The sequence below is a fragment of the Anopheles maculipalpis genome, chromosome 3RL, assembly GCF_943734695.1.
Source record: "Anopheles maculipalpis chromosome 3RL, idAnoMacuDA_375_x, whole genome shotgun sequence".
Taxonomy (NCBI): Eukaryota; Metazoa; Arthropoda; class Insecta; order Diptera; family Culicidae; genus Anopheles; species Anopheles maculipalpis.
The window spans coordinates 15,752,111-15,775,051 of NC_064872.1; the positions used below are offsets into that span (position 1 = coordinate 15,752,111).

The 22,941-nt window shown below is 45.7% G+C and overlaps 4 protein-coding genes across 4 annotated transcripts in view; 2 read left to right on the forward strand and 2 right to left on the reverse strand.

Annotated features, from left to right (window-relative positions):
- Positions 1 to 22,941, forward strand: part of LOC126564164 (G-protein-signaling modulator 2) — a 432,630-nt gene that overhangs the window by 232,592 nt on the left and 177,097 nt on the right. The window lies entirely within an intron of this gene.
- LOC126563964 (dual specificity calcium/calmodulin-dependent 3',5'-cyclic nucleotide phosphodiesterase 1) overlaps positions 1 to 22,941 on the forward strand; it is a 121,170-nt gene that overhangs the window by 46,923 nt on the left and 51,306 nt on the right. The gene's annotated exons all lie outside the window — the stretch shown is intronic.
- Positions 7,697 to 9,730, reverse strand: LOC126564365 (maltase 2-like). The gene is made up of 3 exons (XM_050221393.1): positions 9,212 to 9,730; positions 8,789 to 9,150; positions 7,697 to 8,718 (listed from the first exon to the last, which is right to left on the reverse strand). The coding sequence occupies exons 1-3, from the start codon at positions 9,719 to 9,721 to the stop codon at positions 7,764 to 7,766; spliced, it is 1,827 nt and encodes a 608-aa protein (XP_050077350.1). The 5' UTR covers positions 9,722 to 9,730; the 3' UTR covers positions 7,697 to 7,763.
- LOC126565930 (uncharacterized) lies at positions 11,204 to 21,427 on the reverse strand. The gene is made up of 10 exons (XM_050223132.1): positions 20,894 to 21,427; positions 20,508 to 20,795; positions 19,423 to 20,315; positions 19,250 to 19,327; positions 15,302 to 15,890; positions 14,937 to 15,224; positions 14,480 to 14,875; positions 13,795 to 14,394; positions 12,583 to 13,113; positions 11,204 to 12,502 (listed from the first exon to the last, which is right to left on the reverse strand). Exons 1-10 carry the CDS (start codon positions 21,425 to 21,427, stop codon positions 11,204 to 11,206), a joined length of 5,496 nt encoding a protein of 1,831 aa, XP_050079089.1.

A 22,941-nucleotide genomic window follows, 5' to 3' on the forward strand; every position in this document is an offset into this window, starting at 1 on the left:
GGTCCGGATAGGATTTGGAAACCGGTCCTGCCATCCAAACCAAACCATAAATTTAATACCTTTAAAGATAATTTTTGTAACTTCATTTTAATTTGTAAAAAGAACAATAAATCAAACTGCTTATCGTATCTACTAAAATTATATTAATATCTGATAAGAAATAACAATACGCCTATACAATATCATTCATTGATCATTAATTTATCTATTTAATCAATTTATCTCTAACAAATCCCTACAAAACCGAGTGACCTTTTCCTATCATTCAACTTGTTTTTGTTTCTCCGTGAGCTTACCTCTGTTTCTCCCTCGCATAACCAGTTTGTCAGATTATCGAATCTTTTATTTTACCCATCCGAATGGGTGTAGTTTATGCTAGTTTCGTGCCGCAGCATATTCGACTCGATTATATTGGTGCAAAACAAGCGAAGCATACATACATCTACATGCATACACAATCAGCTCAACAAAGCGGGACCATTCTCCCGGCAGTTTTGTGCTTTTCTCTCGTTACAATCTAACATTTTACCAAAACACCCACATTCACGCCCACCGAAACCATCTTCAAATTTCGTGCGCTCATACCATTGTCTCGTGCTCAATCGCATCCGAAGCATGCTACAGTTTTGTGCCTTTTTTTTTTTGTTAGCCGAAAAACCGTTTTCCGATGCTACGCTTTTGCATTTGGAACGATTTTTCCGCACCACGCACACCAGCCGCACCCGGCTAGGCGCTCGTAAAAGATCCCTTAAGTAGAGTGCTTTGTGCTTTTTGGCTTTTGCGCTTCATTCCGTTTGGCTGAAAGCTTCCGATTTTTCCATTGCTCCTTGCATGCTGGCCGTTGGGTACCTATTGACGCTTCTCCCAGTGGATTGCCGGTCTCTTTAACGTTTCCTTAAAAGACGAAAGTAGCTTTTGACTGTGTACCGAAGTACGAAAGTGACCGAAAATAATAGCACCTTTGCACAATAGGATACCGGGATGCAGAAGCAGGAAAAAAAGGCCCCGTCACCGGTTCATCGCGCCATGATTACGCAAATTATTTATGCTACTACTATCCATTTGTATTCGGCTTTAGTTTTTCTTGGCGGGAAAGTTGTTGTTTGCCCGAAACAAAAATAAACTTCTGGCCATGTCCAATATGCTGGGTGAGTTTGTTCTCGCTAAAAGTGAATCGTAAAGAAAAGTTCCACTCAAATAAGTATGTTGTCTAACAGTGACGAAGCGAATTTTATCGGCCGCTAGAAGCCCGAAAACAGTGCTTGTTTCGAGTGGATTCATTAAAGATATGACGTGTTATCATTGGCTTTCTTGGTAAATATTATTAATGGAAGTTGGTTCGACGTTAGAGGCAGGCGAATCGTAATCACGTAATCACGGTAAAGCAGCTGTATTATTTGTTAATTATACAGCTAAACTTTCACCCCAAAACAGCTTTATATTGGATGATTTTTCTTACAGATTCGTCGAGCGGAACGAAAGCTGCAATTTAAAAAGCTACACCAGCAGTGGATAAAGGTCAAATTATACAAAGATAAACCTCAATCTTACGCATTCATTCTGATGAACTTGCTCCAATGATTGTTACCACTGTAAGACCCATCGTTTTGGGGCCCTCCCGTTTCGGTACTGCTTAAAAAGCATCGTAGAAAGTATCCGAGCGACCCCATCATCAGATAAATGGCAGCGTGATAACAACATGAAACGATTCGCCCCTAGCTCCACAGCAAAAGGACCCTGTAGCGCTGGTTTCTTCAGTGCTTTCCACCACCAGAAAGTATCCGGCCTTGTTGCTGATTCGGTGCTTCTCTGCCCGTCTCGGAATGAAAAGTGTTGCTAGGCACGCAGAATCCTTCTTCGCAGACGCTATTCAGGCCAAAGCGAAACACAAGAGCGTATTAATAAATTATACGACGAGCTGTGCGCCCGATAACGGGCGAGCAATTTTACCAAACGAAGAACCATCCTGTTCCGCTGCTGGCCGGGCGCAGTCTTTTTGCGATTTCTTCACTCGCCAGCTGTACTTGCGTTTGGATGAATGGTTGGTGGAAAAGGTGTGCTGTGTAGCTTCGTCCAGAAAAAGGTAGCTTTTACTCAGTTATCCTCATTGGTTTGCTTGACGATTGAAATCGCGGGGACAAAGCGGTGTAGCCCCGTCCCTGGGGAAAAAGGGAAGGACAATTTTCAAGGATATTTAATGCCCGTCTAACCTTATCACTTATTCCATCCAGCGTGCCTGGGTGGACTTTTAAAGACAGGATTGGTGAGGTTAGAGTTTGAAGGTAAAAATAATTTACTGTTGGCCGCGTTCACGTTCCATTTTATTACTTCAAGGATAAGGATGGTACATTTGCAAGGGTTTATGGGTGCCATGAAGTCCAATTAAATTCAAACACCGGGTACAGGAAGTTCAATACGCATGCCGTGCTTGGAAGGAAAATCAAAAATGCAAAGCATTGTGTCGTTGTCGTCAATTCCAGTGTTATTGTTATGAGTATCTTTGAGCTTTATAATCATAACTGATGACACACTTTAGAATTCTAGATTTTTTATTTTATTTGTTCCGGGCATCTACGCCTGAAGATCTCACCCTTTTTTGCCTTTTTGCACTTCCAAGAAAGTTGATCCTTTCTGTACCATTTTCTGCCTTACTTTCACCTCTGTTCGAAACATAATTTTTGGCTGAGGCCCCCTGTTACGAATAAGCCGCTTTACGAATTGTTCCTCCCATTTCCCCGAGGGCTTTTACCTTGGTCGGTATGAAAATCTCATCAGCAGCGGACGTACGAAAAACACACCCACATACACGACATGTACACGTAAAAAGACGACACACGCACATAAAAAAGTTAGCCTCGCCACAGGCGTTACAAAAGTGGATTTTCAGTTTGAAATACTTTACTGCGAGCGAGGAGTCGGTTCTGTGCTTTTAAACATATTCATATTCCTGTACGAAGCGTGGTAACGATCAGCCTGGGTTTCACATTCGAAAATCAAGCTCTGGTGAAAAGACACAGCGCTGTAGACGAAACAGAATAAAAAAGGGACAGCCTGAAATGTAAAACATTCAGCAAGGTAAACACACCAAAAACGAACACACATACACACAAACCAAAGAAACGGATTTCTTTTGTGGATATTTTTGACTTTCGCATGCTTTGCAAAAGCCTCGAAATGTTGAATTAGGGCCTGGCTGAGCTTGACTTTGTGAAATTGAATTGCAGAAAGTCATCCGCAAGCCGCTAGCTTTCGATACTTTCTTTGGAAGCGGAGGTGGTTCGAACCTCCGTACAACAATTCCCAAAAGGAATATGCTCTTCTCGAGTTCATCTCCACAGAGACACACTGCTGTGCCGTCAATGCGGTACCGTTCATTTTCAGTCTAATCAAATTTTCCCCTAACGCCGGATAGAAAAATCGAGAATACAGTAAGATACAAAAAAACACACACACACGACACCAGTATCTGGCCATTAAGCGTTTATGTCTCAATTTTCACCAGCAGGGCAAAGTAAATCCCATGTGTTGGGCATTTTTTTAAATCCCTCCTGGGGAAAGGTTAACGATCGCTACGGATCGCGAATACTCCACTAGAGCGAAAGCGAATAATATAAGCTTTAAGACGATGGCTCTAGCTCCCGTGACAGCAAACGATGCGTTGTTAAGAGATCAGAATGAACTGAGGAAAACGGAACACGACGAAGATTCGCGTGGGAGCATGAAAAAAGCAGAGAGACAAACTGTCTTCACTTATGTACCTACATGGAGGAAGTTTGTGTGTTTCACGATGGCACACGATCATCCCTTAGACTCGTGGGACAAATTTACCATTTTACCGCAAACCTCGTTGCAGGAGCAATAATTTACTTGACACCCAACAGCACACCAGCAGCACTGCGCCTGAAGCAGTATTGAGAGGAGAAAGAAAAAGCAACGGATAACCTTCAGGCGGATGGGCGCACACGCTGGAGAAGACAAATTGTAGAGCTTTGTTCCTTACCTTACGGGTTGGTTCACCGCGCTGGCTAATGCTTTTCATCAGTAGCGAAATATACCATCAGCGCACTTCATTTCCGACGAAACGATGCCTTTGAAGGCTTTGATTTTATGTTGCCTTTGCATGCTATACAGGGGGGAATGTTTTTCGGAAAAGATGAGCACCTTTAAACTTATCCCTGATGTGTCCGATTAAGAGCGGATTTTTACCGCATTTTTGCAGAAAGAAAATCGTTAAACGACCTGTTTAAAATAATTTAACTCAGTAGAAGTACGCCATTCATGCATCACTTTCTCGTAGTCTCCATATCCATTGTTCTCCCTAACCGCAACCAAAGCGTCTGGAGTGTTTTCATTTGCCTGTGAATCGATTTGCGAAAATTCAAATTCTTTGTTCCATTCCTGTTTTGCGCTCAGAAGTCATTACGCGTTCGGGTATATTGTGCTAATTCTGTCGCTAGTTAAATAAAGTTCTACACGTGGTGCATGTTTCAACGTCATCTGTCATCTCTACCCGGTGTATCGACAGCTGGCACAACGAGGGAAAATTCCATCATTGCATCGCTCATCCACAACGAGGGATTCGTCCATTTTCGTCCATTTCTACGCATCTCCAATTGTCCACTCATCATCCCATCGCGAAATCGGTCGCACGGATCGCTCGTTTTGTTCGTTTAAATCGCGTTGAAATCGGTGCATGCAGTGTAATCCCGTAAACCCGTATTGAACTAAGATTAAGAAAAAAATCCATCAAAATAATCCCTCAAAAAATATTGAAACTGTTCAACAGTTAAAAACTACCAACAGAAAAGATATACGATTGTGACGCGGAACTTCTCCGAATTTAAATACAAAAGCACAAAAAGCTCCTTCCGCTTTTCTGTTTTCTCAACCCCGGTACGGTTCAGTCCCACCACGTAGGCACGTAGTCCGTCCTCAACGAACAGAGACTGTGCAATTGTGATTCGATTGGAGGTAGTGCGCTTGATTGATTGTGATTCGAACGTGATGTGATTCGATTGCTATAGTTTAAAAATCGAAAATTGTGATTTATGTACGACACGTACATGTGTGAGACAAGATTGCAACCCAATCGCAGCCAAATTTAAAAGCAAAAATACAACAAAATAACGCTCCCTCAATGCATCCTGTCGTGGTACAGTGCTTCTGTCCCAAGACCCCACATTGAAGCGTGTAATTGAAAAGCCTCTGCCAAAGAAACCAAAGAAAACACTAAATCATGGCGGGCGATTCTAACTCGAGCGACGAAGAGCTTCAGCAGCTGGCCCAAGCACTGGAACGTGGTCCTGCCAAGTGTCACGAGTGTTACGGCGATTGTGTGGACTGTGTGCCGGACTGCTGCAAGGATACGACCGTGCACAAGTGCCACCTTGAGGGTGGACCGGGTCGTTTCCAGACCGGGAAGAATCTGCTCACTCGAGCGCTCCGCTACCCGCCCGGTACCGCCACCAGGAAGTGTGTCCTGACGCTTGACGGTTACTCGTACGTAATTGGTAAGTGATGTTTGTCCTGGGTTACGATTGATTGATTACCGGCAGTTGATTACATCAATCAGTAGAGGTGAACCTACCGAGCGTGTGTCTTTACGAGGAGTTGCTCAGTTAGTAAATAATGCAACGAATTAGGGAAAAGTTTTATTAGTTTTTCGGAGCCATCGGTGCTAGTTTCGAGTGGATTCATATTTATTGTCCAAAGGTAGTTTGTAGATATAATTGGTAATAAATCCAAGAAATACTTCTTCACTTCATTAACCACAAGCTCCAATGGACACACAAACTCCAGGACATATGCAATGAGGCTTATTTCGAACTTGGGAATCGCATCTAAATGTGTTCAGTCATTTGAAGAAAAAAAAATTGAAGTCAGATAGACAACTGCTAGCAAATACGGCTGTTTGAGAAATCCTTCCTCTGCATGGCATATTGAGATTCTAAATGTCATTCTTCTAACTTTTATTTAAAATTCTTCCTTTTGATTTGCTCGAATGGCGCTTATGTGACCAGATTTTTGTACGAAGAAGATGTTTCCAAATAAGATTTTCAAAGCAAAGTAGTCTTGTAGACATGTTCGTTAGCACAACAACTTCAAGCTGTCTTAGTCAGCCATTTTATGATTTTCTTAACTTGATGCACATATAGCTAGGATATTCTGACTTACGTGCAGGGAACAGTTGTTTTAGATAATCATCGGACATCGTCTTGGCCATGCCACCAAACCGATCCATTGATCTTAGCGAACGAATCTTCTGCTTCTTTTGTACTTCATACCCCAAGCGGTCTTGCCTACCGTTTTTGGCTTTCCTTGACTTTATTTTACCACAAGCTGGATTGTCAGTTTTGACTAGACAGACTAGTTCAGTGAAATACTCCACAAAAACTCATTGAAATTGAAATTCTTGTTATGAGTCATGTTAATAACCCTATTCACCGTTTACTGGTGTGTCTGAATCACCTTTAGTCGTATTACTAATTTTCAGCTGGCTTCGAACAACAGAGCTCTGTAATAAATAGCCGAATTTATAGAATTTATTGTACTTCAAAACGTATTTGCAAAAACGTTTGTTGATAATAGCTTTATGACTAAAAATCACGTCTACATCCCGTGACATGTAGATGAAAACGAACAAAATTCCCCTGAAAGCACCACCAGCAGACAATAATCTTATCTAGGATAATTCCAAAAGTGCTAGTAAACAGAGCAAAAAAATACGTTCACCTAATCAGATTAATTTGTATGATAATAACATAAAGCAGATAACATTATGGGCGCTTTTCCACAAGGGTGTTGCACCGCATTCCTTTTCGCATAAGTCAATCTACGTCTACTGGGGTGTAGATTTGGCACAACGTTTATGACGGAGAAGAGAACGAAAATCTTCACGTTCCCTGCAGGACTAAATGATATTTCATGATGATGATGGTGAAAACTTTTTCTTGGAAATTTCTGCTACGGGCAGAGTCGTTTTTTTTTCGTGCCATAGCTGGAGACAAAATTATGAGGCCGCCAACCACACGTTCAGTGACTGTTGAACATCGTATAACACTGAAAGCTCGCAAAGATGTTCAGCTTTAAAAAAGAAAGAAAACGGAAACAGGTTGCCGATAAGCGGTCCCGTGAGGGTGCGGGAAAACATCATTCAGCTATAGTATCGATTTTCCACTCGTTCAGTTGGGCCCAAGAGTTGACGAAGACGAAGCCACACGCTCAAGGAACGGAACAGCAAACAGGCGCGTATGTGATAATAAATCAACTTCAAGTTAAATTTAGCTCACATGAAAGTGTCATCATCGAGCGGGAAGACCACTAAAGAAAGCCTCACCGGACGAGGTTTAAGACTTCACCCACTTGCCAGATACCGTCCAAAAGCTTGTCCATTTCCTGCTAAAGCACTTTGAGAGAAGGGCGCGATGTTTACAAATAATTCAACCTTCATCAATTTTGTACCGGACGATGATGGGTTGCCTGCCTTGAGTTGCGCGACGACCAAAGACACGCATACATGCTCCCAAAACCTTGCCACGTCATAGTGTGGCGATATGGCGTTTACGATGACGCCACGGCAATCAAAATTGGGAAAAGGAATTGTCATCCACGCCACACATAGATATCTAACGAAACAGCTTAATCTTCGACGCAATACTATTGCTATTCGCGCGAAATCGACACGACACAATAATCTGTAAGGGTATTTATTATTACTGCCATCCTAATGGGTGGCAAACAACCAAAGCAAACTGATAGAATGTCTAGAAAAGGAAGGATCTTATCAACGCAGCGATGAGTAATCCGAAAGACAGTACAAACCGTACACCGCCCGACACTGGTCCCAGCACGAGCGCGTCCCACGGTCCGAGTGTGACTTCCTTGGCGTCCAGCAGATGGCCGACCTTATGTCTAGATTCCGTACCCACCAGATACACCTGCGTACGGTTGCGTATTTCATACAAATCGTTTAGATCGATCGTCGTTCGCTCGCCCCAGAAATTGATCAACACCACCCGGTAGGGATCGTCCATCCGGTCTTCGTTCTCGCGTAGATAGCGCACAAACGCAAACACACCGTCACCGAATGCGTGTGATTTGAAGTGACCGTGTGTGAAGATACGATGCTTACGCATTGCCACCGCATCCAGATAGAACTTGTAATGGCTATAGTCGGCTTCCTGTTGCTTCAGCAGATTCCTTTGGCGATAGTACGGATGTACCGGGAGCCAGGTACGGGGTGCTTTCGAGAACCCTGCATTGTACGTATCGTCCCACTGGAACGGTACACGCTGTGGGTCACGCGAAGCATCCCTGTACCGATCTGGACCAAGATTACAGCCCTGCGGATCGAGCGTATCCTCGTACGAGATGTCCCGATGGTCGATCATGCCCAGCTCATCGCCATTGTACGTAACGGCCACACCAGGCAGCATCAGCACCATCAGCTGCATCCCATCCGTGCGCTCCTCACCGTACCGGCTTGCAACACGAGGCTTATCATGATTGCCCAGCACCCAGTTGGTAGTTTTGCCACGCGGCAAGTTCTCCAGCCAACGGTCGATAACGCGCTTGAAGTCTTTCGCCGTTGACCATGAACCTAGCTCCTCGATCATGACAAAGTTAAATGGGAAGTGAGCCCGCTGCGTCCTACCATCGTCCGACTCGTAGTATCGTAGGGTCATCGTAAGGTTCGCATACGCTTCCGTCATCATAATGCTGCATGAAACAAACAGAACGATCAGCACTTTCACGCGCGGATCATACCAATCCCCAAACCTCTACTCACACAGTATCGCTTCCCTTTTGGCGCGCAAAATCATCCAGCACCGTGCGCCAGTGGGCGATCACGTCGTACGTTTCCGGGAGATCTTTCGTGTAAATATGATGCGTGTACCCGTAGCTGTTCGGATCGTCCGGAATGTTAATGGGCTCGTCGATAAAGTCCGGATGCTCGAACATGTGGTTGATGGCATCGACGCGGAACCCGGCCGCACCACGTTCCATCCAGTACTGCAGCACACCATCAAACTCGGCAATAACGGCCGGATTGCGGTAGTTCAGATCCGGTTGTCCCTTAGCGAACTGGTGCAGATAATACTCACCGCGTAGTTCGCTCCACTCCCAGGCAGACCCGTAAAATACCGATTGCTGCGAATTTCGAGTTCGTAAGCTGTACCTTCCTTTCACTGTCTCAAAATGCCGACCTTACCCAATTGTTCGGTGGAGTGCGCTGACCATTCACCATCTTTGCCGGGCGCCACACGTAGTAGTCTTTGTACGGGGCAACGCCTTTCTCCGAATCGATGAACCACTGGTGCTGGTTGCTCGTATGGTTCGGTACGAAGTCCAGTACAATCTTTAGCCCCAGCTTGTTCGCTTCGGTAAACAATTGCTCGAGATCGGCATTCGTACCGAACAGTGGATCAACCTGCTTAAAGTCTGAGACATCGTATCCGAAATCTTCCTGCGGTGAGCTAAAGATAGGGCTCAACCACGTCGCATCGATGCCCGTATCCTTCAGGTACTGCAGCTTCGCCGTTACACCGCGAATGTCTCCAACACCGTCATCGTTCGTATCGTAGAACGATCGTGGATAAATTTGATAAAACAAAGCCGTTTCCCACCATTCCTTGTCAGTCGTGGGAGTCTCTTGGGAATGCACCGTACCGGTGGCGGCGACCAACGCCAATGACAACAAATACCAGCAACGCGCACCCATCGTTCTCTACGGTCGAGAGCGTACTGGCGCTCGTACTCTCCTTCAATCAATTGAACAATGCTCACGATCATCATCGGTACACGGCTGGCTATCGCTTGTCAATTGATGTAATTGGTGCATTAAATCGTGCCTTTTGCCGTTTGGTAGTTTAAATTTGATTGTCTCACGGATATTGCATCAACGTATCTAGAAGATGCCCGATCCAAACCAAGCATAACTGGCGACATGTTCGTATCAGTCTTCTATTTTCGCAGAGTCGCGACGATAGCGAGGAGACGTTTGAAACGGCCTGTCATCGTTATGATCCTTTGGCCAGTCATCATAATACGGGTGATAACAAAGCTCTAGTCAATCTATTGAACGCGATATCTATTGAATAGCACATGAGATCTTTATCAAATGAGATGTTGTAAACTGAGCTATAGTATCATAAATAGTCCCAGAGATCGTTGTATCAAAAATCTTTGTTAACATAAAACTTATAGCGGCATATATATATAAGTTCAAATAAGTTTTAAATCGTACATAAACTATGCTCCGATGACTAATTAATGGGTATTGTTTACCCCATAAATTAAGTTACACTTCCAGAGTATTGCCATCAACCAAAAAGGAATAAATTACAAAATGGACTGGAAATAAAAATTTGTTTATAGATCACCTCTGGAGAAAAACATGATGATTTATTGAATATAGAACCTTTTTAAGTAGAAACACTCTCACATATACTAATAAAGAAATCATTCTATCTCTTTACGTGTTTTACAGGTAAGCTTTTTGAGAAGACCACCATCAAGCATCTGGCATTCTAGACATTAAACTCTACATTACCCTTGAAACACTCTACCCCGTAAGTACACTGCATTATCCTCTATTTCACACCATTTCTCTCGAATGAATTAATGACCACAACCGATCGATATTCATGCAAAACAAAAGTCAAACAAACAGGCCAACTGATAAACCATCCCATTATATATAGCCTTGCTCTTCTGCGATTGATGAATCTCGTCCAAATGTGAAGCCCATCCCCATTAGGGTGCTGTGGGCCATCTTTTCCGAAATCCGAATTGCCTACTATCGATGGCGGCATTAATCTTATCTTACCACACCCCATCCATAATATCATAACGACGCTTTGCCGATTGATCGGCTGTCAAGCTGTCCAATATAGGGAATTGTTGAAAAATATGAGACTCTTTTTTGTTGTTACGGCTGCACCCGGTGCTATTATTGCTGCTCAATCTATTTTCATCCAGCAAATCTTGTGCTTGTCGTAACCGAGTCCCTCCTCTAGTTGATGGTGCGTGACTTAAAGCAGGTTTCGGATGATAACGAATCTAGCGCGCCAATTTCTTCATTAACGAACGACCACTTCATCAAATAGGCAACAAAGCTAGAGGCAAATTTTCATCAGTATATCTTCTTTAATCTAATAAATAAAAATTACACTAGCAAGTGGACTCAAACAAGAACAGCAACTTAGAAAAGCGTTCGCAGGATCGTTGCCATGATCAGCATGATCATCGAAGCGCCGATCGTCGCGGCAGACGATGCAATTTCGAACACAACCGCATCGTAACGGCCCAGAATGATGTGGAACACTTCCGTCACCTCTTCGCCCTCCTTCATGCGGGCATCCAGTGACGTTAGCGTTACCTTCGCCGATTCAATATCTTCGTGCAGCTCCTGCAGATTCACGTTCACATCGTTATCGTTCATGTTGACCACTACGGCGTACGATTGCTCTCCATCCATCGTGCGCGTGTACCCAAGCACGTTGTTCAGCAGCACCTTCGACTCAAAGCTGCCGTGCATAAAAGCATGCTCTTGCCTCAGCTTGATCAGCTTCTGGTACAGCTTGAACATGCTCTCGTTGGCCGCCTTCTGTGCGGCGAGATTAACCTCCCGATAGTTCGGATGCACCGGTAGCCAAGTTTTCTGCGCAGTGGCAGCCGTAAATCCGGCGTATGCCGTAGCGTCCCACTGGAACGGTGTGCGGACCGGATCGCGCGTGAACTGCTGGTACACTTCCGGGTTCGTGTTGGCGGCCTGCGGATCCTGCGTTTCCTCGAACGTTATGTCACGGTTGTCCTCCATACCGATCTCCTCTCCGTAGTACACGACGGCAATGCCGGGCAGGGTCATTTCCAGCACCGCCAAGCTTGATGCACGGTCACGGCCATAACGCGATGCAATGCGAGGACGATCGTGATTACCCAGTACCCAGTTGGCCTGTGCACCGGCCGGCATAGCTTCCAGCCACTCGTCGATAATCTCCTTAAAGTCGTTCGCTCGCGAGTCTTTCGACAGGCGGTTGATCATGGCAAAGTTGAACGGAATGTGGGCACCCTTTCGGTTTCCATTGCCGTACCACAGCATCGTCTGTTCCAGGTTGGCGTACGCCTCCGTCATCATGAGCCGCGTCACATTATCGGCTGCCTTGTACTGGTCGAACAGATCACGCCAATCGTAGATCAGATCGTAACATTCCGGCAGGTTCTGGGTGTATTCATGATCCATGTTTTCCCAAATCAGCTCTCCATTCGGATCAATCAGTCGTTCATCGCGGAACTCCGGATCCTCGTACGCATGGTTGATTGCATCAATACGGAACCCATCGATGCCCTTGTCCAACCAGAACTTCACCATATCAGCCATCTCCTGCTTTACCAGCGGGTTGCGGTAGTTCAGATCCGGCTGCTTCTTGTCAAACTGGTGCAGATAGTACTGCGTTTGACCGGGCAGCAGTGTCCAGGCAGGGGTATGGAAAACGGATTGCTGTCGACAAAGAGCATACAAAGAAGGGTCACAATAAGCTCGTGGTCAACTTTTTCCCCGCACTGCACTGCACCACTTACCCAATTGTTCGGAGTTCCTGTGCCCACACCATTGCGCCACACATAGTAATCGCGGTAGTTTCCTTCGTTGTTTACGGACTTGATGAACCACTCGTGCTCGTCGCTCGTATGGTTCGGTACAAAGTCAAGAATCACCTTGATGCCGAGTTGCTTCGCCTTCGCGACCATCCGATCAAGATCGGCCATGGTGCCAAAAATCGGATCAACGTTACGAAAGTCGGCAATATCGTAACCAAAGTCTGCCATCGGCGATTTAAACACTGGACTGAGCCACACACCGGTCACACCCAGGTCAGCCAGATGGTCGAGCTTATCCGTAATGCCGGTCAGATCACCCACCCCATCACCGTCGCTGTCTTTGAACGATCGTGGATAGATCTGGTAAAACACGCCCGATTCCCACCAATCCATGCCCGCATTCTGTTTGCCGGTAACAATTGTCGGCGATTTGCCGCTGACCGTGGCCAACAGACCAACGGCCACTAGCACCAGAGCACTCACTGCAAACCGCATCCTTGACGAACTCACTGTCTCTACACTGTCGCGCTGTTCAAAACGCAATCGTGCCTGTGGATGTTGGGCAGACTTTTTATAGGCTACTAGCTAGTCCTCTACTCCCAGTATCAAATGGGACGCTGCGTTATCTTCCCCCTGGTAGATAGGCTGATAACAATGGCCAATCGCGAGAGACGCTCATGCTCGTGGTGAGATATCGTACGGAATTTATCAAACAATTCCCACGAGTGTGAATAGTACTTTCTGCGAGGACACCCTTCCAATTAGTCGTAGCTTCCGTAGCACCATTTGATGGACGGCCATGAGAAAGTTATCAAAATCGATACACGTTCAAATTTGGATCGAATGCACAATCGGGAATGGACCAACATTTTTTGCCTTCCACTTTGTTCCTCGAAGGCCCGGCAAGTAGTGTACAATAAACATTTGCCCTGACTCATGCTATCTGCTATAAAACGGTTTCGGAAACGGACAATAAATACAGCTTATCAAAATCCGGTTCTCTATTCCACCGCAAACAGCAGCGACTTGTGATTCAGATGGTTGGAGAATATACATTTCTTTGTGTCTGATGTGGTGATCCACACAAACGGATTTGGCCAGATATCAATTAACTTCGCAGTGTGGTTACTGAATCCCAATCCAATGAATAACCAATAAACCGGCTAGAGTTGCAACCATCAAAACATTCACGACTCTGCTGATCCACGTTGCACCTGACGAAAGCTCTAGTATAACCGTTTCATGTGCCCCTAGTGCAATGTTCGTAACATCCTTCATACACTCATCCACCACGTACGTGCCTTCGGGAGATGTGAACGCTACTCTTGCCCGTGTCGCATATCTATGCACCCGGCTAAGGTTGAATGTTACAGCGTGCGCGTTTACGTTCAGCACCGTGGCGTACTCCTGCTCCCCAAGCAACGAGCGCAACACCGCAAACACATTGTTCGGTAACACGAACGATTGGTAGGAACCGTAACGAAGCGTGACAGATTGCCGGTGCCATCTTATCAGCTCGCGGTACAGATTATACATCGACCGGTTGGATGATTTTTCCACGGCCAAATTCAATAAAGCGTAGTTCGCGTTCACCGGGAGCCACGGGTCCTTTTTCGTTTCGGCGGACGGCGAAGAAAATCCTGCCCATTCATTGCTGTCATCCCACTGGAACGGTGTACGGGCAGGATCACGCGAGTGTTGCTGAAATACGGATCCGTTCGTGCTGCAACCAAGTGGATCTTGCGTTTCTTTCCACGTAATCTCATCGTTATCTTCCATGCCGATTTCTTCACCCTAGAAAAAAACAAAGTCGAAACCAGTCTCCATTTAATTAGGATCTGATTCTTTGATTCATCATCAAACCTTCCCAACAACTCACATAGTACACAAACACTGTCCCCGGCAGGGAGAAACAAAGCATCGCCAGTCCGGCTGCCAGCTCCCGACCAAAGCGGGACGCAACGCGACGATAATCATGATTACCCAGCACCCAGTTCCCAACACCATTCGGTGGCAGGGTGTTCAGCCAACCATCGATTACCCGCTGCAAGTCTTCCGCCTGAAGTTCGCTCGAAACTCCTCGCACCAGGCCAAAGTTTTGAGCGATGTGTGCACCGACCCGGTTCGCCATGCCGAACCATTTCATTGTGCTTTCAACACTACCGGTATAGGCGGACGTTATCATGAGCTTGCTGTCAGCGGTGGTAGCGACTTCTGCTGAACCATACTCGTCAAACAGGATACGCCAATCGGACACAAGGACGTAATTTTCAGACTGAAACATATAACGGGATGATCACGAAGCGCTTGAGGAAAGTTAGCAGGAAATTGCCTACCAAGTCACGTGTGTGAATGTGATCCAAGTTTTCGTAGCTAAGGGTAGCTTTGGTCGGATCGATGAAAGGCTCGTCGCGAAATTGTGCATCCTCGTACAGATGATTGACCTGCAACAGCCGCAATCCATCGACGCCCCGATCCAGCCAAAACCGCATCACGTCTTCCATCTCCTGCCTTACCTTCGCGTTACGATAATTCAGATCCGGTTCGGTCAACCCGAACTGATGCAGATAGAACTCTGTCCCGCGTACATTACGACTCCAGGCCGGCCCATGATACAACGATTGCTGTCACACAAAGAACCCATAACGATTTACAGTCAAGCGTGCCGCCAGAACCAAATCCCCCCCACATTTCTACGAACCCAGTTGTTTGGAGGTGCCCCGTTGTCTTTGTTCTCCTGCCGGTTTGCTCCCTCTCGCAGGATGTAATAATCCTCGTACTCCTTATTTTTACGCACACTGTTCTGGAACCACTCGTGCTGTTCGCTCGTATGGTTCGGGACAAAATCGAGCACCACCTTCATGCCGGCAGCTTTGGCCCGTTCCAGCAGCTCCTCAAAATCTGTCATCGTTCCGTACATGGGATCAATGTCACGAAAGTCTGAAACGTCGTACCCACCGTCACGCATCGGCGAACGGAACACCGGTCCCAAGCAAATACCCGTTACGCCTAGTTCGATCAAGTGATCGAACCGTTCGAGCAAACCACGCAGATCGCCATTACCATCGCCATCGCTGTCGCGGAAGGAGCGGGGCAACAGTTGGTACAGCACGGCCGACTCCCACCAGCTGCCGACGGTCGGTAGGTCCTGCCGTGGGTGAGTGCTAACGGTGGATTGCCCGCTTGCCAGACAAATACCCTCCAGCACGATACCAATCACAACCACTAGTCGGAATGGTCCCATCACGGGACTGCGAAATTTTACTTCTGACAGTGAAATTTCATCGACCCTAGACGGGAGACACGCTATTTATATCGGTATCCATAATGCCCGTGGGATGGTTTAGCATCGGATGTCAAATGCTTAAACGTGCCAAAAGCTTATCGCAAAATTGGATATTCTTTGACAGGTACATGTCCAATAATGTTTCGCTTTCGGATGCTTTCGGGTACGTCGAAATGCTGCGTGATGGTTATAACGATGCGTGATTAATGTTATCCGTCGGGATAGGTTATCAGACAGATTTGGATACGTCTGGACGTTTATTCCATAATGCAAGATAAACGCGTTCATGCAAGACATTACATAAAATTATAATTGAGTTCAATTTGCAATGAATTAGCATTCGTTAACAACATTTAAGTCATTGAATGATTATCCAGTTGGCTTGATTGGAAAGGTACAATCCGATATCGGTATCGAAGCGTAATTCCATTCCTCACTAATTCTTCGATAGTAGATTTAACTGATTGCCTATCTTATCACACCGCTCCCATTTGATTCACGTTCTCGGTGCCTGATTATTTCCTGTCACGTTCCAGTTCGATTACCTCAAACGGAACAGCCTACACATCCGATTGCATCCAAACCCAAGCGCATTTGACCGGCGGGCAGGCTGTTTTTACAATTTAATTGTCGATTATTTCGATCTTTTCATTGACCACTTTGCACCACAATCTTTGCGTGGTCCACCTCACCAAATGGGGTCCTTCAATCAATCAAAAACGATAGCGATACTGCCATACATGACCTCTTATCGGGCGATTATTTGTGGCACACTCCCCTGCAGTGGTCCTTCGGTGAGGTGAAGTATTTCGCAATCGCTAGCGGTTTAATCATTTGTTTTAACCAGATCGAAGTTTCGCGAAACGGCTGGTCGTCTGGTTGGTTTATCAATTCATCTCGTGACAGAAAATTTATCTGTACCCATTATGGACCCGCTGACGAGAGCATGAAGTGTGTCATAAGCTTGATTAATTGGGCTTTTTTTATTTTGATACCACGAAGCGAACTGTTTGATGCCTCATGCTTGTACAACTCAAATATAGTACAAACAATTAAGACACAACGCATTGTTCACTCACCGCTTCAACCGCAGTGGAGTGGTGAAGTAAAATTAGAATAAATAATGGTAAAATTAAGCAAAAGTTCTCACCACACACAAAAGCACTGGTAAACATGCAAATACACTCCTCCAAACATCGCTGCCAATTGCGGAAAGAAATGAACAATAATGATTATTTCAATTGCAGGACACTCGTGTGTCCGGGCATTTGTGCGTCTGTTCTGTTTTTCCTTTGTTTTCTTTCCATATAAACATTGCCATCCATTTTCCGTTTGCCCTACAAGCACTTGCGCTGCTTCACGCTCACCCTATGCCAGCAGCACGCATCCCGTGTCCTTAATGTGCACGGTACCGGGTCCGCATGATGGTTGTCATTATTTTTTTAAACTACCGCGGGCAGTCCACTTGCCGAGGGTTTGCCATGGCTGAAGCCCGTAGAAGCTGGAACCGAGCGCAATTATGATAGACGCAATTACTGCAGCGTCCTTCACCGTACGCCAAATGACAGCTAAATTTGTACCCGGCAGCGTATCGCGTTCCTGTGGCCTGTGATAAAAAAACAACAAATACAGATGGAAGAAAAGAAGGCGAGTAAGGAAAAATTAAAACGTACACACGCAAACGCACACGTACAACGGGGAAATGTGAAACCAAGAAGAATTGTCGTACCGTAGAGGTCAGGCAGGACTGTGGGTGAACAAACGGGGAAAAGGATAGCATTTTTCTTAGCCCCCGTGCGTCTAAGCAAGCCCCACAATGGCCATTCACTGGAGGTGCAAAGAAATGATAGATGATGAGGGCTCCGAGGTCGAGAAGGTGTCCTCTTTACAATCGCGTATCGTGCAACCTCCCGGTTGCCATTTGCAAAAAGAAAGCTGAGCTTATTTTTTTAATTAAAGCACACCCTTTGCTTTGCCCTACACCATCTTTAAAGGCAGCGTCTCAGGTGGACGACCCAGGCAAACGATCCAGGAGACGGTGGCTTCGGTGTCGTCTTGCACCGGTAGGCAAAATTTGAATTTGCCAGCACATTCGTTTTCTGCTCGGTCACCGTGAAAAGAACAGCAGAACAAATCTGTTTTCTTGCTTTATGAAGAGGCCGAGCCCTTAAAAACTGTCGGATTAAGGGTAAGGAATGGAGGAGTGCCACACGTGCCAGTGAGAACAACAAAAATCTCCCACCGTCAAGCGCATCCTGCGGAAAGTAGGTAATGAAAATGTCAAGCTTCATATTTTTCCACCGCCAACAGTGTGCAAAAGTGGGTGGTTGGCGTGTGCTTGCCACCTTGTCTTGTTGAAGAAGCTAGCAAAAAGTTGTTCCAGCGGAAAAATGCACCAGAACACGGTCACCGTCCCTAGCAAGCTGGCCTAGCAACAGCTGTAGAATTGAAGCGGTCCAATTAATTTCATCATTAATTTTCTTGAGTGAGATTAATGAGGCACCGTATATTCGATTAGCGATTGGACCATATGTCTGGATCGGTCACGCGAGATTGATTTGCTGAGCTTTCATAATGGTTAGTCGAGTACCGGAACTTAAAATTTAAGTAAACTTTGCATGTAAAGATCGGTGGAATAATTATTTAATTTTGCGGATTTTGTATGTCCATGTAAACGGAATATCCATCGAAATTGAATATTTTCAACATAACTGAATTAAATTATGTTTAGCTCTTGGCCAGTTTAAATCACAGGACTTTTTTCTAGCAACACAATAGCAAGCAATAAAACAATTTTCCCAGCACAATACTCTCCACAATATGATAAACTTTTAATTTGCTAATGAAACTCGGAACAGTTCCATTCCCATTCAAAGACCCACACCGGTCCCAAGCTCAGCCACCAGCAAGAGGTCAGCATTACAGCATGTTCATAATTTTAATATAAAGCACATTTTTAACATTGCTTGCCAAATTGAAAAAACAAAACTCATTCTAGAATAAAGGTAAAACTTTCCTTATTCGACAGTGTTGTTTTGCTTAGCAGAATGTTGCTCCACCCATTGTTCCACCCTCCGTACTGGCCCTAGGCGTATGTTTATGTTTTAAAATCTCGAACTCGATAAAACTTTGCTACCCGCCAACCCGGCCAGTTGCGTGGAAATTTAATTAGCAGGTGATTTTTTAATCTAATCACAGTAACTTCTTTAGCAAGCACAAAAACCCCGCCTTATGTTGCTGCACGTTCTCACACGTGTGCATGATGTACAAAAATAAAATAAGAGCGCTCTGGTGCGATAATTGTATTCCACTTGTTTTCCCCTAGCGTACAAACTTTGCTCTTGCTGCTGATGTATAATTTACCTCGACGTCAACGGCAGCCCTCGCAGTACGAGTCCTTCATATTCACCTACGACCAGCTTGTCCGATTGCACGATGTCCCTGGGTGGTAGAGCAAGAAAGAAATCGAAAATAAACTTATACTTTCAGCATGTTAAAATATTAACTTCTTACACCCAGCTACCACCGACACTTACCCGGCACGATAGCGGGACGCGGATCCGCTCGATGCTACGGTTAGTTCGGGTGAAAGTCTTGGAAAAACTGAACTCAAATCGACCGTTCGATCGATACCACCGGCCAGGTTGATCACCACCACAAACGTGTCACTATCTTGCAGCTCACGCACGTACACGATGATGGTGTTTGAGTAAGGGACAAGCTGTATCGAACCTTTACGGAAGGTTTCGTGTGCTCGCAAGCGTACTAACGCTTGGTAGGTTTTGTAATGGCTACGGTCGGCACGCTTTTCCGCGGCCAGATTCAGTTGACGGTAGTTTGGGTGAACTGGCAGCCAAGTTGTAGGACCGGTGGAGAAGCCTGCATTCGCCGTTTCATCCCACTGGAATGGAGTGCGTTCCGGATCGCGCGAAAACACAATAAATGCATCACCCGCACCACCGGCGGCAGAATCACCCTGTCCGTTTGCGCTGATCGCATCCGGATTGTCTATCATTCCAATTTCCTCTCCATAGTACGTGACTGCGATGCCCGGAAGGGTTAGAAGTAGCGTATGGATGGCATCAATCCGTTCGGCCCCATACCTAGTGCCGACCCGTGGTTGATCGTGGTTGCCTAGAACCCAGTTAGCTGTGGCGCCCACCCGTGGCATGTACGTAAGCCATTTATTGATCGTAAACACAAAATCTTGAGCGCTCGAGTCCCGATTGAGGTCAGTGATGAGCAGAAAGTTAAAGGGCATGTGTGATCCTTGCCGGGGTTGATGTTCCTCACCGGACCGATAGTACTTCATGGTGAAGGTGATGTTTGCGTAAGCTTCTGTCATAATAATACGACTGTCTCCACCGTGCTCTCGAGTCCAGTCGTCCAACAGTTCTCTCCATTGGTACACCATATCGTAGTCTTCGAGCTGAAATGGAATACAACTATTAATTCACTAAGCGACTCCCATTACAGATGTATAATTGGACTTTAAATCTACACCAGATTTATGGGAAAGGGTTGAAATGGGCCACACTTAATTGAGTGCCTCAAAATTCGTGACCAGAAATCGAAAGTTAATTCCTTATCAGGGTGCAACTGCTAGCGTCCTCTCCCTTACCAAGTCCTTCGTGTAGATGTGGTGCGTAAAGCCGTACGAAAGTGGATCCCGGTCGGTGCCCGTTTCCGGCTCGTCCGGAAAGCCTTCCACCTCGAACAGATGATTTACCGCATCGATGCGAAAGCCTGCGACTCCCTTGCGCAGCCAGAACCGCAACACATCCCGCATCTCCTCCACCACGGCCGGATTGCGAAAGTTCAGATCCGGTTGCTGAGCGGTAAACTGATGCAAATAGTACTGACCACGTACCGGATGAAGCGTCCAGGCCGAACCATAGAAAACCGATTGCTGGTGGGCGAGATGGTTAAAACAAAGGAACCGTTTCGTTAACTTTTGGCACTCCATTTGAAACCACCATATGCGAGTAGAACGAGTGGCCAACTTACCCAGTTGTTTGGTGGCAAACGGGTCCCATTACTAGCGGATGGATCCTCGCGACCATCGTGCCACACATAGTAGTCGGTGTATGGTGCTTCACGGGCTACCGAACGCTGGAACCATTCGCACTGGTCGCTCGTGTGATTCGGCACAAAATCAAGGATAATCTTGATGCCGAGTCGGTCGGCTTCCGCCAGCAATGCTTCGAAGTCTTCCATCGTACCGTACTCCGGCTGGATGGCGGTGTAGTCGGTAATGTCGTACCCGAAATCTACCATCGGCGATAGGAAGATGGGCGATAGCCAGGTCGCACCAATTCCGGCATCCTTCAGATGTACCAAGCGGCTCGTAATCCCGCGCAAATCGCCTACCCCATCACCGTTCGAGTCCATGAACGAGCGGGGATAAATTTGATAGAAAACGGTCCTTTGCCACCATTCGTCGCTGTCCGACGTATGCGTTGCGCCGGGTTGACTTATTGCCACCAGCAGCACAAAGTAAAGCCACCCTGTGCCGCCGTTGGTCCGACGTTGGTTCACCATCGTGCGCAAAGAGCTGCTCCGAGATTTGCAGTGTCACGTAGCTTGCGATGATTTATGCAAATCGAGAATCAACTATCACCTCAACCTCACACTGCACACACCGAGATGAATTTCTTTTCTATCGGTTTCGGGTTGAATATGCACTCACAAAGCAAAGGCCAACAGATGGCGAATAAATTTAATCACACGTTCGGTGTGATTGCTACCACATGCCACAATGCACCCGACCGTGATGCGCTCGCTCGGCACACTGCAATATGCTTCGTTCCGTCCCTTACGAGCGAGAAAATAAAACTGAAATGAGATAGTGTAAACGCTTGCATTGGATTGTGTTTGGTTTATATTGTCAACGGATCAACGTTCGTTGGTGGATCGATCTCAGGCATGGGTGAGTTCACGATTACGGTGACGGGATGGGAATGAAAATGCAATACCAACACTTTAAAGTGTAAATCAAAACAAACAGAAAAGGCTATCAATAGTTGCATCGAGCGATGATGCAGTAGAACTTCATTCGCTACGCTTCGATATGGGTTCACGATCGTGGAATTGAAATATTTCGTGAATTATTTCATTTAAAAAATAATACTAACTAACTAAATATTAAACACAATACCAAACTATACTAAAATCTACAATTTATCAAATTAAAAATCATCTTAAACATACACACATACAGTTACCAAACCTCAATAAGTACTTTAACATACATTTTCCATTCCGTATTTAAGTGCGCTCAAGCGTGCAATGCCGATAACTACAATTTGGTGATTTATGGTCAAGAATAATGCATGAATCCATGGACACTACAAAGCGACATGTGTTCAGCGTCACAGACAAGACCCTCCATAAGAAAGATATTTCCTTCAAGACGCGTCCGAAGCATAATACAAAAAAAACTCACACAGACACACTTCAACTCCCTATACGAAACGATTCATTTTCGTTTCCTGCTGACATTCCGGTAGTTCACTTCCGTCACGCATCCGTTCCTTTTTGCACTGTGAAGTGACTGGAAGAGCGTCCAACCATACAAACCAACCATGACGGGATGCCGTTGCCGGATGGTGGCCCGGTTTTAAGGAATGTCGTCGCAACCATTCTGAACAATCCCAAAAACCGGGTCGCCACTGGCGATGCCGTGCATTGGGGTTTGGTTTCGGCACTGAACTTTTTTTTCGGTGAACTTTCGTTTCACCGAATGGACTACAGACGCGACAGAGAATTAGTTTCACGAGTGTTTTAACATACTAGCTCTTGGTATAGAGCTAGCACACCAGTCGATGGCTAAACTTTCCACTCGCATCCGGTTTTGCCAAGCCAACGATTATTGGTTCATGTTCTGCATAAATTCTATATTCACTAGCGTAACCATAGCATCATATCGACCATCATATGCATAATAATCCTTCTAGCGTTAGTTTAGAAAACTCATCAATCCAAGATGTTTGCACCACAACACTAAACAACAACCATGCGTCCCCATTCGAGAGAGCAACTTTGCACCTTTAGAG

What these genes read in the sequence shown, in the direction of transcription:
- LOC126564365 (XM_050221393.1), bottom strand. Translation starts at nt 9,721, where the DNA reads ATGGGTGCGCGTTGCTGGTATTTGTTGTCATTGGCGTTGGTCGCCGCC. An exon ending in GCACTCCACCGAACAATTGG is followed by an intron (nt 9,151 to 9,211) that starts GTAAGGTCGGCA and finishes CGAAATTCGCAG; the next exon opens with CAATCGGTATTTTACGGGTC. An exon ending in CAAAAGGGAAGCGATACTGT is followed by an intron (nt 8,719 to 8,788) that starts GTGAGTAGAGGT and finishes TGTTTCATGCAG; the next exon opens with CATTATGATGACGGAAGCGT.
- LOC126565930 (XM_050223132.1), bottom strand. Translation starts at nt 21,427, where the DNA reads ATGGTGAACCAACGTCGGACCAACGGCGGCACAGGGTGGCTTTACTTT. An exon ending in ACATCTACACGAAGGACTTG is followed by an intron (nt 20,316 to 20,507) that starts GTAAGGGAGAGG and finishes ATTCCATTTCAG; the next exon opens with CTCGAAGACTACGATATGGT. An exon ending in CAGGAACTCCGAACAATTGG is followed by an intron (nt 12,503 to 12,582) that starts GTAAGTGGTGCA and finishes CTTTGTCGACAG; the next exon opens with CAATCCGTTTTCCATACCCC.